The sequence below is a fragment of the Sturnus vulgaris genome, unplaced genomic scaffold (assembly GCF_052056855.1).
Source record: "Sturnus vulgaris isolate bStuVul1 unplaced genomic scaffold, bStuVul1.hap1 Scaffold_141, whole genome shotgun sequence".
Taxonomy (NCBI): domain Eukaryota; kingdom Metazoa; phylum Chordata; class Aves; order Passeriformes; family Sturnidae; genus Sturnus; species Sturnus vulgaris.
In genome coordinates, this window is record NW_028276063.1 from 993215 (window position 1) to 1006347 (window position 13133).

The 13133-nt window shown below is 54.0% G+C and overlaps 2 protein-coding genes across 2 annotated transcripts in view; one reads left to right on the plus strand and one right to left on the minus strand.

Moving 5' to 3' along the window:
* LOC148219398 (uncharacterized) overlaps window positions 1-1433 on the plus strand; it is a 158603-nt gene extending 157170 nt beyond the window's left edge. Inside the window, exon 7 of the mRNA XM_088157608.1 lies at window positions 1047-1433. Within this exon, the coding sequence (XP_088013734.1) occupies window positions 1047-1433 (387 nt within the window). The remainder of the gene's footprint in view (window positions 1-1046) is intronic.
* Window positions 1434-4988: 3555 nt separating this feature from the next.
* LOC148219400 (class I histocompatibility antigen, F10 alpha chain-like) lies at window positions 4989-8303 on the minus strand. The gene is made up of 7 exons (XM_088157630.1): window positions 7985-8303; window positions 7452-7727; window positions 6908-7180; window positions 6717-6815; window positions 6584-6619; window positions 6432-6464; window positions 4989-5464 (listed from the first exon to the last, which is right to left on the minus strand). The coding sequence occupies exons 1-7, from the start codon at window positions 8286-8288 to the stop codon at window positions 5205-5207; spliced, it is 1281 nt and encodes a 426-aa protein (XP_088013756.1). The 5' UTR covers window positions 8289-8303; the 3' UTR covers window positions 4989-5204.
* Window positions 8304-13133: the final 4830 nt, after the last annotated feature.

Below are 13133 nucleotides of genomic sequence, written 5' to 3' on the forward strand. Positions count from 1 at the left end.
TGGGAGGGGGGGAGCGCCAAGGCCGGGCCCCCCCGCGCTGTGGTGGCGGCAGCGGCTGCAGTGGGGAGCGAGTGCGGGCGGGAGCGGCCGAGAGCCCAGCGCTGCCCCAGCCCGAGCTGCCCCAGCTCCATCGCTGCCCCTGCGCTGGGATGCTGTGGGTTTGGGGGGAAGAGGGAGCCGGCAGTGGCTGCTGGGCCTGGGGGCAGCAGGAGAAGGGAAGGAGAAGCAGGGTTGAAGAACAAAATGGTCAAAGGATGCACGTGGGAGGAGCAGGTGGGATTGTGCAGGAGAAAGAAGAGTAATGGAGGATGAGGAGTGTGAGGAAGAGTAGGGACACCGCAAGAGGGTCAGAAATGGGAAGCAGCACAATGTTCCACTCCTCCCTGTATCTGCAGCCTCTGCCCCAGCCCCAGGAGCGTTGCTCCCCCCACATGCAGCAGGTGACTGAAGAGGACCATCCATGATTTTCACAGGGGTGAATCTTGGTGTTTGTGAGCTTTATTGGGCTAAATGTTGGTGCTTTGGTTTTTTGCAGCGGCTGAATCTTTATATTTTGGAAGGGATTTGGGCTGAAACTTGCTTTTTGGGGAGTTTTTGATCTATGTCTTGATGTTTGGATAATTTTTGTGCTGAATCGTTGTGTTTTGGAGGTTCTTAGAGACGCAAGATGCCCAATGACTTCCTGAATTGCACTTTGGAAGGAGAAACCCCCAGCCCAAGGTGCTCTCTTGTGTTTTCCCCCAAACCAGGATTTGTCATTCCAAAGGCGTCGGTGGATGGAGGAGGAGGAAATACCCCAGAGATCCCACAGGAAGAGGGGCTGCAAACCCAGCCCAGGGATCTGCGAGGAGGAAAGACCCTCCCTGAGCCGGGAAGGCGGCCGGAGATCCAGGCAGAGCTCAGAGCTGGTGGAGAAGCCTCATGGAGGGGAGAAGCCCCACAAGTGCTTGGAATGTGGGAAGGGTTTCAGCTACAGCTCCAAGCTGATCCAACACCAGATGATCCACACTGGGGAGAAGCCCTATGAGTGTGGGAAATGCAGGAAGAGCTTCAGGACTATTTCTTATCTGATGCAGCACCAGGTGATCCACACAGGGGAACGGCCCTACACCTGCTTGGAATGTGGGAAGAGTTTTGCGTGGAGCACTGCCCTGAGAAGCCACCAGCGCATCAACACTGGGGAGAGGCCCTACAAGTGTCCTGAGTGTGGGAAGAGGTTTCAGACCAGCTCCAGTCTCCTCCTACATGAGCGGATTCACACAGAGGAGAGGCCCTTCCGCTGCCCCGACTGCGGGAAGGGATTCAATCTCAACTCCACCCTCACTGTCCACCAGCGCATCCACACTGGGGAGAGGCCCTACGAGTGTCCTGAGTGTGGGAAGAGCTTCTCACAGAGCTCTCACTTGACCCGACACCAACGGAGGCACCACTAAGGGAAGCCCTGTGAGTGCCCCGAGTGTGGGAAGAGCTTCGTGCTCTGCTCCAGCTCTATCCCCCGTGGGAGGATCGGTGTTGGATGATCCCCAGTGACCCCCGTTGGGCAGAGCCCTGGTGATCTTTGGTCCTGGTTATCCCCGCTGGGTGCGGGGAAGGGGCTGGAGAGATTTCTTTCCCTTCTCCTTGTGCTGCTTTGATTTGGTTGGTAATAAATTCCCTCGCTGTGCCCAGGCTGGCTCTGTTGTTCCCGTGCCGGTGCTCGGGGCGGGATCTCTCCTGTTCCTTCTGTCAACTGCCGGGCCTCTCCTCAGCCAATCAGAGAATGCGATGAAGAAGATTCAGCCAATCAGAGAGAGCAGCTGTGATGACTCACCGGTTGCCGGGCAGACCCGCAGCACCCAGTGTTCCCCACCTGGACCCGCCCTCCCCGCCCAGTCACGATCCCCCCGCGGGGTCCCCCCAGTTCCTCCCCAGTCCCGCCCCACAATAAACGGGACCGGGGCGAACTGGGCAGCTTTATTGGGAGCACTGGGAGCAGCTGTGCTGGGGGGTCACACGGTGCCTCCAAAATCAGCGGGTGGATGGATCTGGGGGTCCCAGCTGGTGGAAGGCCACTGCTGCTGGCTCAGGAGCTCTGTGGGCAGAGAAGAGTGGGTGACCCTGGGTGGGGGCCCCAGGGGGAGCACACACGCTCCAGGATAGGGGGCATATGACTCCCTAGGACCCCCCTCACCTTCTTTCGCAGGTAGAGCCGAGCCCCTGGGCCAGGAAGCCGAAGCAAAACACGGAACCCTCGATCCCCATTGTCACCTTGCTGCTGGCGGAGTCCGGCGGCATCTCTGGGTGTCCAAAGGGGTCAGGACCCCCAAAACCTCTCAGACACCCCAAGCCCCTACAAGCACCTTCCCAATCGTCCCCAGCCCACACAGGGCCCCCTGAAACCTCCTCCTAAACTCTTCCCAGCCACCCCAGGACCCACCAAAGCACCTCCTGTCCCTTTCAGGATCCCACAGCCCCCTCCCAATTGCCCCCCACTGCCCAAGAACCCCCAAACCCTCTCCCAGTCCCTTCCCAGTCCCACCAGGATTCACCTACACCATCCCAGTCTCTTCCCATCACAACCAGCCTCATTCCAACTGCTTTCCAATTCCTGATCATTTTCCATCCCCTCCAGACTCCCTCAAATTCCTCCCAGTAACACCCAGTACCCCCAAACTCCCTCCCAGTGCCCACCAGGACCCCTACAACCCCATCCCGCCCTCCCCAGCATTCTTCAAACTCCTTCTCAGACCTTCTAAACCCCTGAGCCGTACTCCCAATTTCAAGTAGACTCTCTGAAACTCTCCCCCAGTTACTCCCAGCACACCCTAATCCGTCTTCCAGCTCTCCCGGTTCCTCTCCCACTCCCCCCACACTGTGGGGTCCGGGCCGTGCCCCAGTGCCGGCTCAGGGGGGTGCTCCAGGCTGACGTCTCCACCTGGAGCTGGAGCTGACCCCGTGCCAGGAGGGGTTTCCAGCAGCACCAGGAGCTGGTAGAAATCCAGTCCCCATTGGGGACCAGGTCAGTGGCCACCACGTGTCCCGAGAGCTCCTGCTGGCCCTGGAACCAGCTCAGCTGGATGTCGGCAGGGTAGAAATCCCTGAGGGAGCAGAGCAGGCAGCCGGGGCCGGGCTGGGAGCTCGAGGGCCGCAGTGAGATGGGGACACTGGGGGGCGCTGGGAGAGAGTGGGGACACACTGGGATCAGCTTGGGGGAACTGGGATATGTGAAGGAGGGCTGGTGTGGTACTTTGAAAGACTGGGAATAAAATTGGAGAGAGTGGAGTGGATTGGAATAATGGGAGAGAGGGTAGCGGTCTGGAATTGGACTGAAAAGGACTTGGAACAGACTGGAAGTGCCTGGGAAGGCACTGGGAGAGACGGTGGAGGTCCCGGATTGGAATTAGAAACACTGGGAGTGGACAGGGAATTGAATGGCTGTGGACTGAGAGGAATTTGGAGGGACTCTGGTGAAACTGGGAGGGACTGTGAGGACACTGGGAGAGACTGGGATGGACTGGGAGAGCCACTGTAGTCACTTGGGGTGAGGGGCAGGAGGCCCCGGGGATGGGCACAAGAAGGGCTGACGTGTCTCGGGTGATTCCCAGGGAGGTTTTGAGGGGCTCCAGGGTCATTCCCAGGGCAGGGCCCGAGGGGACACGCTGTGCCCCACGCTCACCTCTGCGCTCCACGAGGAACGGGCTGGACAACTCGTAGTTGTGCCGGCAGTGCCTGTCCACCGCAGCCCGTCTGTACTCCATCCATTGCGGGTCGCTGTTCCAGTGCCTGGCAGCCTTGTCCCCAAAGGAGGTGTCCCCACGTGCAGCCCCACATCGCTGCCCAAGTGCAGGAACTGCTCCCGGTTGGAGATGTTCCTCTCCACGAACCTCAGCCGGTCGGTGCCGTGAATGAAGTGACACTCGGACTAAACCATCTCCTGGAACAGCGCTGTGTGTGCAGGACACAGGTCCGGGGGTGTCTCCCCCCAGCAGCCCCCCAGCAGCCCAGAGTAGCCAAGAGCTCCGGGGCAACCCCGATTCCGCACCCCCAGTTCCCCATGGCTGCCATGGGACCCTTCTTCCCGCTGTCCCAGTTCCTCTTTTCCACCGAATCATGATTTTAAAGCGTTAAGATTTTAGCGAGGGGTTAGAAGCAATTCGTATTGGTCAAGGTGTAAGTTAGTTAAACAAATGATAAGTTAATGATTACTCTCTCTGAATTATTATAATTTTGAAATTAAGGGGATTTTAGGCAAAGATATGAGGATGGGAATAACAGTTTTTTTACTAATATGTATAACATGGCAAATAAAACAACAATAACTATGGAATTAATAATAAACACAAGTACGGACCCTGTGACAGCATTTTTGGCCGAGATGGGAAAGGATGGAGGAGAGGTTTTGCTTCACAAAGCCCTGGGGCAGTCACTCCCAGTGCCCCTGCAGGACTCTGAGACTCCGAAAAACACTAAGCTGGAGCAGCAGGAATGAACAAAAGATGTTGGGCTGTGGACGAGATGTATCAGACAATTTTTCGGCAGGAGTTGGAACTGCAGGACGTCCCAGCAGGGCAGGGCAGGGCGCGGCTTCAGCGCAGAGAAACTCAGAGCAGCGCTGAAGGAGCAGCGGGCAGCGGCAGCTGGGTGTGAGCAGAGGGTGATCGGTCCCTCCTTTAGTGAGGAAGGGGTTAATAAGGCCTTAGGTCAGTGGCTGCTCTTATGAGCAGAGGCTCACCCCAGAGGAGAAGGAGCCGCAGCTCTGTGCTGGGTCATGGGGACTTCCTCTCCTTAAGCAAGAGCAGCTCCAAACGTGTCTTCCAAAACCCAAAGCCTTGAGTAGCTGCCCACCCCCACCCTCCTTTTTACCTGGGCCAGGCCAACCTTTTGTTTTCTAACAAGTAGCTGCAGTTAGAATTTTCTAGCAATTCATGGGAAAAATTCTATAGGTAAGAAGGAACAAAAGAAAAGAAACCTAACCCCCAATAAATAGATAAATATGTAACAACAGTAAATATCGAACAGTAAATAAATATCTAATAGATAAATATCAAACAACAGTAAACATCTAACAACAGATAAATATCTAATAATATATAAATATCTAACAGTAAGTATCTAACAGTAGTAATGTCTTGCACAGTTGGCTATCAAGCAAAGAAGAATCAGGATATGATATGATGAATAGTTCTTTAGGCACGGGAGCAATTTAAAAAATGTTTTCATCTGCATCAGTCTCTATTTTCAGTTGTTTCAGGAGCAGAACCCTTAACTCTGGAGCAGTGAATCCAAGGTCCTTTGCCAGCAACTTTGACTGAGGTGAGGGTGGTCGGCAGGACTTGGAATGGTCCTCTCCACTTGGCTTGTAGAGGATCACTGTCCCACCACTTCACATAGACCCAATCTCCAGGCTGGAAGGGATGTGCAGGTGTGTCCAGTCCTATGGGTCTGGATAGCAGGATGTAATTCTGGAGCTTCTGCAACGTGGAACCTAAAGCCATTAGATATCTCTGTAAATCCAGTTTCCCCTTCATGTGAATATCACATGGAACAGGTGGAATCTGATATGGCTGCCTGTTGTAATGCAATGGGGGTTTTTCCCTTTGTGACAACTTCACCAGCCTGACCGGGTTACAGCGTGGCTAATAATAATAATAATAATAATAATAATAATAATAATAATGATAATAATAAGCGGGATGGGAATGATGGTGTGCCTGTGATATCCTTTTAATCCATTTGTGAACATGTGATCTGAGAGGCTGCATCCAAAGACCAAGGGGAGGGGTATACCCAGGGATACCCGAGGGCAAAGGTCCAAAGACAAACGAGAATAGGGACGTGCCTAGGCATGCCTGACATGTCCTTACAAATTCCATGGTTTTAGGCTAAAGCCTCTGCATCTGCAGGGCAGGGGCGAGACCTAATGTCTAAGGCCTTGCTTTTTAACAGCCTGCCTCCCAAGGTCTTAAATTTGTGCTTTCTTTATAGGGAATTTGGGCTAAATCCCAGTCCATCTCAGCCAAATCGACTACCACAGGAAGGGGCTGGATCCAGCTCTGTGGATCGCTCAGGCAGTGATTCCTGCCGGGATGAGAGAGGGTCATGGTGTCACCCTGTCCCTGTCCCCATCCCGCAGGATGGACCTGGCTGGAGCCCATGGAGAGCGGGAGCTGCTCCGGAATTCCACCTGATCCTGCCTCAAACTTGCTCCATCCATCCAACTGATCCTGCTCTGGAACACCTCCCTGATCCCACTTCATCCATCCCACACCAATCCTGTTCCATCCATTCCACGTAATCCCACCCCACCCAGCCTGCCCCAATCCCTCTCTGGAATTTCAACCAATCCTGTTCCATCCATCCTATCTGCTCTGATCCAGAATCCCTCCCCGATCCCAATCTGTCCATCCTGCCCTGATCCCTCTCTGGAATCCCACCCCGATCCCGTTCTGTACCTGCATTCGAGCCGTTGGTTCCCATGTAATTTCCTGCAGAAAGAGAAGATCCATGAGATTCCAGCACAGATCATACACTGGGATTAATTCCAGGATCCATCCTGGGATCCAAACGGAGAGGATCCAGAGCTGGATCCACCACTGGTACTCACCGTCTGCCATGTTGCATCCATTCCTGTCCCTCCTCCCTGTGGAAAAACAGTGGGATCAGTGTGAATGGAACAAGATTCCCAGAACAGTGCTGGGGTGATCCATGCCCCTTCCCACCCTCATCCTGTGTGTTACCGGATTGGCACCTCCAGATGACAAATCCGATGAGAATGATGACGAAGGCAGCGATGGACACAGCGACCAACACAGTGAGATTCCTGCCAGATGTCGGCTCTGAGAAACGAGGGATGGTGAGGAGGGGAAGGGGAATCCCCATTTGGGAATTCCAAATTTCCAATTCCCACATTCCACATTCCCAGCCTCACCCCAAGCGTAGATCCCGGGCTCTGACATTCCAGGATGCTCCACCCGGCACCGGTACTGCTCCCGCTCCTCCGGCCGTGCCTCGATCCTGGCCCAGGTGTGGAAGGTGCTGTCACTGTTGGGAACGATCCCGCCCCACTCCATCTCCTGATCCCAGATTTCATCCCCCTTCATCCAGCTGACTGCGATGGAGCTGGGGTAGAATCCGTACACGTGGCAGGACAAGATCAGCGTCCCCTGTTCCTCTTTTCCAGACACATGGACATCAGGGGGCTCTGGAATGGGATAACGGTGAGAGACATCCATGGAATTCCATGGGAATGGGATGAGGGTGAGATCTGCCAATGGGATTCCATGGGAATGCGATTGGGGGTGAGACCTGCCAATGGAATTCCATGGGAATGGGATGGGGGTGAGATCTGCCCATAGAATTCCCACTGGAATTGGATGAGGGTGAGATTTGCCCATGGAATTCCCACAGGAATTACCATGTTCCCAAGTTCCTCATTCCTAAATTCCACATTCCCTCAAGAATTCTGCTCCTACCTTTGCGGCCCAGCTCCTTCTGTCCATATCCAACGAATTTCTGGAGCCATTCCGGGCAATCGTGCTCCAGGTATTTTGTCCAGCTCTCAGCATCGTTCCCTTCACGTTCCCAGTGACTCCTGGTGATCTCAGCAGCGCTGTCGACAGCCACGAACCTCCTGGATCCCAGGTCAAAGGAGGTGAAATCCCGCCCATTGTAGCCATCCTGGTAGGATCCACGGACACTCCCATCAGACAGGAGGTCACAGCCATAAAGCCGCTGTACAGTGTGGAGACCTGGGGGGATTGTACCCACAGTGACCCACGGAATTGTGTCCCAGCCCCACAGAGCCCCATTCTAGCCCTATGGAGCCCCAGAGTCTGATGGAGACCCACAGAGCCTCATCCCAGCCCCATGGATCCACATCCCAACCCACGGATCACAAGATATCCCATACCAGCCTAATGGATGTATCCCCATCTCAGCCCATTGGTGCCCTGAAAATCCACATCCAAGCCCCATAAATCCCAGCTCCACAGATCCCCTCACTCACCCCCACTCTGATTGTACCAGTCTTGCAGTATATGCAGGTTCCTGACAGTGACCTGCTGCCTCCTCTCGCAGGTCTGGGTCCCCCTATCCCAATATCCCGGCTCGGCTCCGTCCTCCATCCACTGTGTCAGCGGCTCCATCCGGCCCCGCTCGCTGTCGTAGCGTGTGATGGGGATCCCATCCAGGTACTCAATGGACATGAACTGGGGGATCCCCGGGCTGGGCTCCAACACTGCCACTTGCAGGTAACGCAGGGAGTGGAGAACTGGGGGGACACGGAGATTTGGGGGGGTTGAGGGGGTCATGGATCAATGAAAGAGGAACTGGGATAGTCGGGAAGGGTTCCAGTGTCCAGGAACGGGCGCTCAGGGGACGCCTAGTATGAAGGAAAGGGGAATACAAGGATTGGGACAGGTGGGATGGAGGTTTCAAGGGATTCCTGTGCCGAGGAAAGAAGTCCAGGGGTCCCCAGTGCCAAGGAAAGAGGAGTCAGAAGGCAGGGTGAGCCGGGATGGATGGAATGGGAGGCTAAGAGGTCTTTGATGTAGAGGGAACAGGGAGCTGGGGGCTAAAAAAATCATGAATGGGGGTTCAGGGGGGTCTCAGGGTCAAGGAAAAGGGGAGTCTGGAAAAGGGAAAGGTGGGATGGATGGGAAAGGGGGTGCAGGAGGGAAATGGTACGGGATAAGGGAGTGCAGGGGGGTCCCAGTGCCCAGGACTGGAAATTCAGGGGGTCCCAGAAAGGGCCCTTGTGATCCTGCAGGGCACCGTGGATCCATGGAGATCATTGTGGCATTGCAAGGCCCCATGGAATCATGGAGACCATTGTGACACTGTGGGGAACCAAAGGGCCATTGTGACCCTGCAGGGCCTCATGGAAGCCAGGGGCCATTGTGACACCTCAGGAGCAAGGAGAACATTGTGACATTACAGGGCCTCATGGAACCAAGGGGACATGGAATGGGTCTGGATGGTTTGGCCTCCTGGGGGCCACAAAGCAGGTCTGGCTGACCCTGGCATGTCAAGGGCTGCCTCTCATCAACCTCTGGAGCACTGGGGCTCTGTGCTTTCCTTCCTAGGGAAATAAACCATCCCTCTTTCCTGCTGCCCAAGGCTGAAATTGCTACTCCCCCTAAAAAGTTCTCCATCTGCAAGAGTTCTCCAAGCAAAATCTGCCAGGAGAGACAGCTCTGGCTGGCCTTGGCCTCCTGCAGGCAGTCTCTCATCTACCACCAAACATGGGGCTCAGTGTTTTCCTTCCTGTGGAAAAGAACTGCCCTTCTCACCGAGGTGTCAATGGCCAAAATTGGGATTTTACAGCTAAAATTCCATCTATCCGAGGACTGCACCCAGAAAAATGTAGCCAGGACAGACAGGTCCTGCCTTGTTGTCTGGTGATTTTCTTAGACTATGAGCAGAATGTTCTCATTTGCCAAGACCTTGGAGAGGGCCCAGAGATCTCCCCAGGTGGGGTTTGGAAGCTGCAAGCATAGGAGCACTGTGTAGGGGCAAAGGAACTCAGTGCTCAGTGGAGTGGAGACTGAGGAGAGCAAAGGAGAGCCCTGGGAGGGGCTGAAGGTCAGTTTCAGAGATGGTGGATCCTTTTGATATAGCAGAAAACAGCCTGAGAATGAATTAATTAATGCCAAGACAAAATTGATGAGGGCCAGACTGGACACAAGGAGAAAGGAATTTCTCTCCCAGGGAAGGGCTGTGGTGAAACACATCCCCCAGAAGGAGTCTGGGCCAGCCCAAGGCTTTGTGTGGGCAGGCAGAGGCAGGCAGGAGGCAGAGCTGTCAGCAAAGGAAGGGGCCAGCGAGGTGGGGCAGCCGGGGGATGACGACAGCCTGCAGGGACAGAGGCGCAGGGCATGGACACCGTAGGACAGCCTGGGCTGCAGAGGGCACAGGGATGGGCAGCAGCTGAAAGGCCCTGACACAGCCAACTCCTGCAGCACTTGGGCCATGCACGCTGGCCCTGGGCCTGAGGCCAGCAGGGGACAAGTGAGCCTTGCTGTGCTGGGGCCTCATTGCCTCCTTGTCCCTGCTCAGCAGCCTGGCAGGGGCCGCCCCATGGTGCTGCCCTTGGCATTGCACATGCCCAGAGCCCAGTGGCCCGGGAAGAGCCCTGAGCAATGAGGGAGGGACAGGATCTGCCTTGCCAGGGGCTGGGGCTCAGCCCTTGGCCCTTTGCATTCCTGAAACACATCCAGGTTTGCTCAGCATCACAGACACCTTTCCCTTGTTTGTCCCCCCTGTCATCACTGCCTCCAGTGTTCTGCTCGAACTGTGTGATAAATGTGATTCGTGCTAAATAAATTGTAACTATATTTACAAAATTTTATTTAGATCAAAAGAAGACATTTTTTACAGAATGAGTGGGGAGATGGGTGAGACAGGTCAAAGGACATCTTCCAGATGTTGGGAGTTGTAGAAGGATGCTGGAAGGGAATCGTAGAACGACAAAGGTCTGATAAGTACCATCTGGAAATAGAGTTTCAACCTTGAAATGGGCCAAGATGAGACGATTCCAGGCATGGGATTTAATTAGAGTCTTATGGAAAACATCTGCTCAGTCACATAGTGAGCATGCACTACCTGCAGGTCACAGCTCGGTCATTGATGAAGACGACGAGCCTTCATCAGAAATAAAACCCTCAAAAGGATGAGAGACCCCCTAACCCATCAGTAGAGCATGCTCCGTACACACAGTGACGTAGACTTTAGGAATAGAAACTAGGAGGAGTTTTGCAGACACTTGTGTAGCATATAGTATATAAGGGGGATTGTTAGCCTTGATGCTTTGGTACGTGAGGAGGGGCGAGTCCCTCCCCGGATCCCCGGTTGGGGGGGCCCTCCCTGGTCGGTTTTGCTCATGCTTTATATGAACCTCAATTATACTAAATTACTTACTGCCAAATTTTACTTATCCTAAAATATATGGATTCAATACTTCGATTGTATTGATCTCCAATACTTTAATTCTGTACATTTATCATTGTTACTATTAAAAATTTGCTGCTACATTTAATCTTGCTGCTTGATAAATTGGAAAAATAAAAAAACATTCATAACAATAGGGACCCCAAAATAATTTTAGGGCAACGTCTAAAATTACACTTGAGGACCCCAAAATTTCAAAACTTCCCAATAGGGACCTAAATAGTCCCATGTTTGGACCCAAAATTAAAACAAAATCCCGGTGGAGACCCCACAATTCTCACAATTCTCAATATGCACCGAAAAACTCCAAACAACTACAAAACTACAACTCCAACACTACAAAATTCCCTTTAATTACACCAACGTTTCCTTATGGGGAACCCAAAGTTCCCAAGTGACATTTCCGCCACATTTCCTTTAAGGACTCCAAAATTCCCAAAAATCCTCAATAGGAGCCACAGAATTCCCTCCAGGATCCCCAGTAATTCCCTGGACAGAGCACAAAATTCCCAAGAACTCCCTTTAAGAATCGTAAAATTCCCCTAGAGAGCCTGAAACCCACCTGGACCCTTTAGATCCACTATAGACCTCCCAGACCCCTTTTAGGAACCTCCCAGAGTCCCCCAAATCCCCTAGAGACAAACACAAATCCCATATACAGATCCCCAGTTCCCTACAGCTCCCCTGTAGACCTCCCAGACCCCATTTAGGGAGCCCCAGAGCAGCCCAAATCCCCTATAGACAAGCCCAAATCCCCTATCAAGTCCCCCAGAATCCCCCCAGGACCGTAAAACCTTCACCAACAGTCTATAGATGCCGGATAGACCTATCAATCACCCATAAGGGACCCCCCAGAGACCCCAAATCCTCTATTAGCAAGCACAAATCCTCTATAGAAATCCTCAGACCCCCCCCAGTCCCCAATAGATCCCCTATGGATCCCCCCAGCCCCACCGTAGCTCTCGGACATGCTGAAGCCGGGCAGGCAGACAGGGAGCAAAGATGGCGGCGCCCGGAAGGCACCTCCGAGTGTTCTGAGCATGCGCGAGAGGAACGCGCCCTGAGATGGGCGGGGCTTGGAGGGGAAAGGGGCGTGGTGAACACAGGGGCTCGGTCGGAAAGAAAGGGGCGGGGCTAAAGATAGACGGGGCTGTGATTAGAAAGGGCGGGGCCAAGGAAAGGGCGGGGACTGTGAGGGAAAAGGGGCGGGGCCAAGGAAAGGGCAGGAACTGTGAGGGAAAGGGGCGGGGCCAAGGAAAGGGCAGGGACTGTGAGGGAAAGGGGCGGGGCCAAGGAAAGGGCGGGAACTCTGATGGGAAGGATCGAGGACAAAGGGCTACGCAGTCCCAAAAGGCTCTGGTTTGGCTTAAAATCTCCAAGAAAAGATCAGAAATCCAGCCTAAATCTACCAGGTTTGGGCTAAAATCAGCCAAACGGGCCTCAACTCCACACAAAGGCGATCTAAAATCATACACATGAGCCTTGCAGAGTCCAAAAGTGGCCTAAAATCCAGCCTAAACCTGCCCAGTTTGGTATAAAATCACCCAAATAGGCCTAAAATCTTTGGGACCAAGACTGGCACAAGAAATGGCACCAGCACCAAGAATGAGACCAAAATCAGAATGGACACCGAGACCAAGAGTGAGAACAGACCCAACACCAGAACTGAGACCAACATCACTCTAGCACTGGAACTAGGACTAGGACCAAGACCGAGACTGTGACCACCACCAGAACTGGCACTGGAACCAAAATTGAGGCCCACCCTGACACAGGAACCGGCACTGGGAGGGCTCCAGAACGGCTCTGGTACCAGCACTGGCACTGTGAGAACTCTGGGACTGAGACAGAGTGGGACCAGAACAAGCACTGAGACTGACATTGGCACCAACACCGAGACTGGCACCTCTCTGGGACCGGGCCTGAGGCTGAGATTGGCACTGGGAGCACAACAGGATCAACACCGGCACCAACACCAACACTGGGACCGAGACCACTCCACAAATTAGACCAAGACCAAGAGTGAAACAAGAACCGGCACTGGCACTGAGACTGGCACCGCTGTAGGACTGAGAATGAGACCCAGACCAGCACCGGGACAGAGACCGACACCGGCAGCGCTCTGGGATCTCCGCGTTCACTCCGGGGAGTTTTGGCTGCGCCCCCGCACGGGACTGGGCAGGACCGGGAGGGACCCCTGGGTGGGG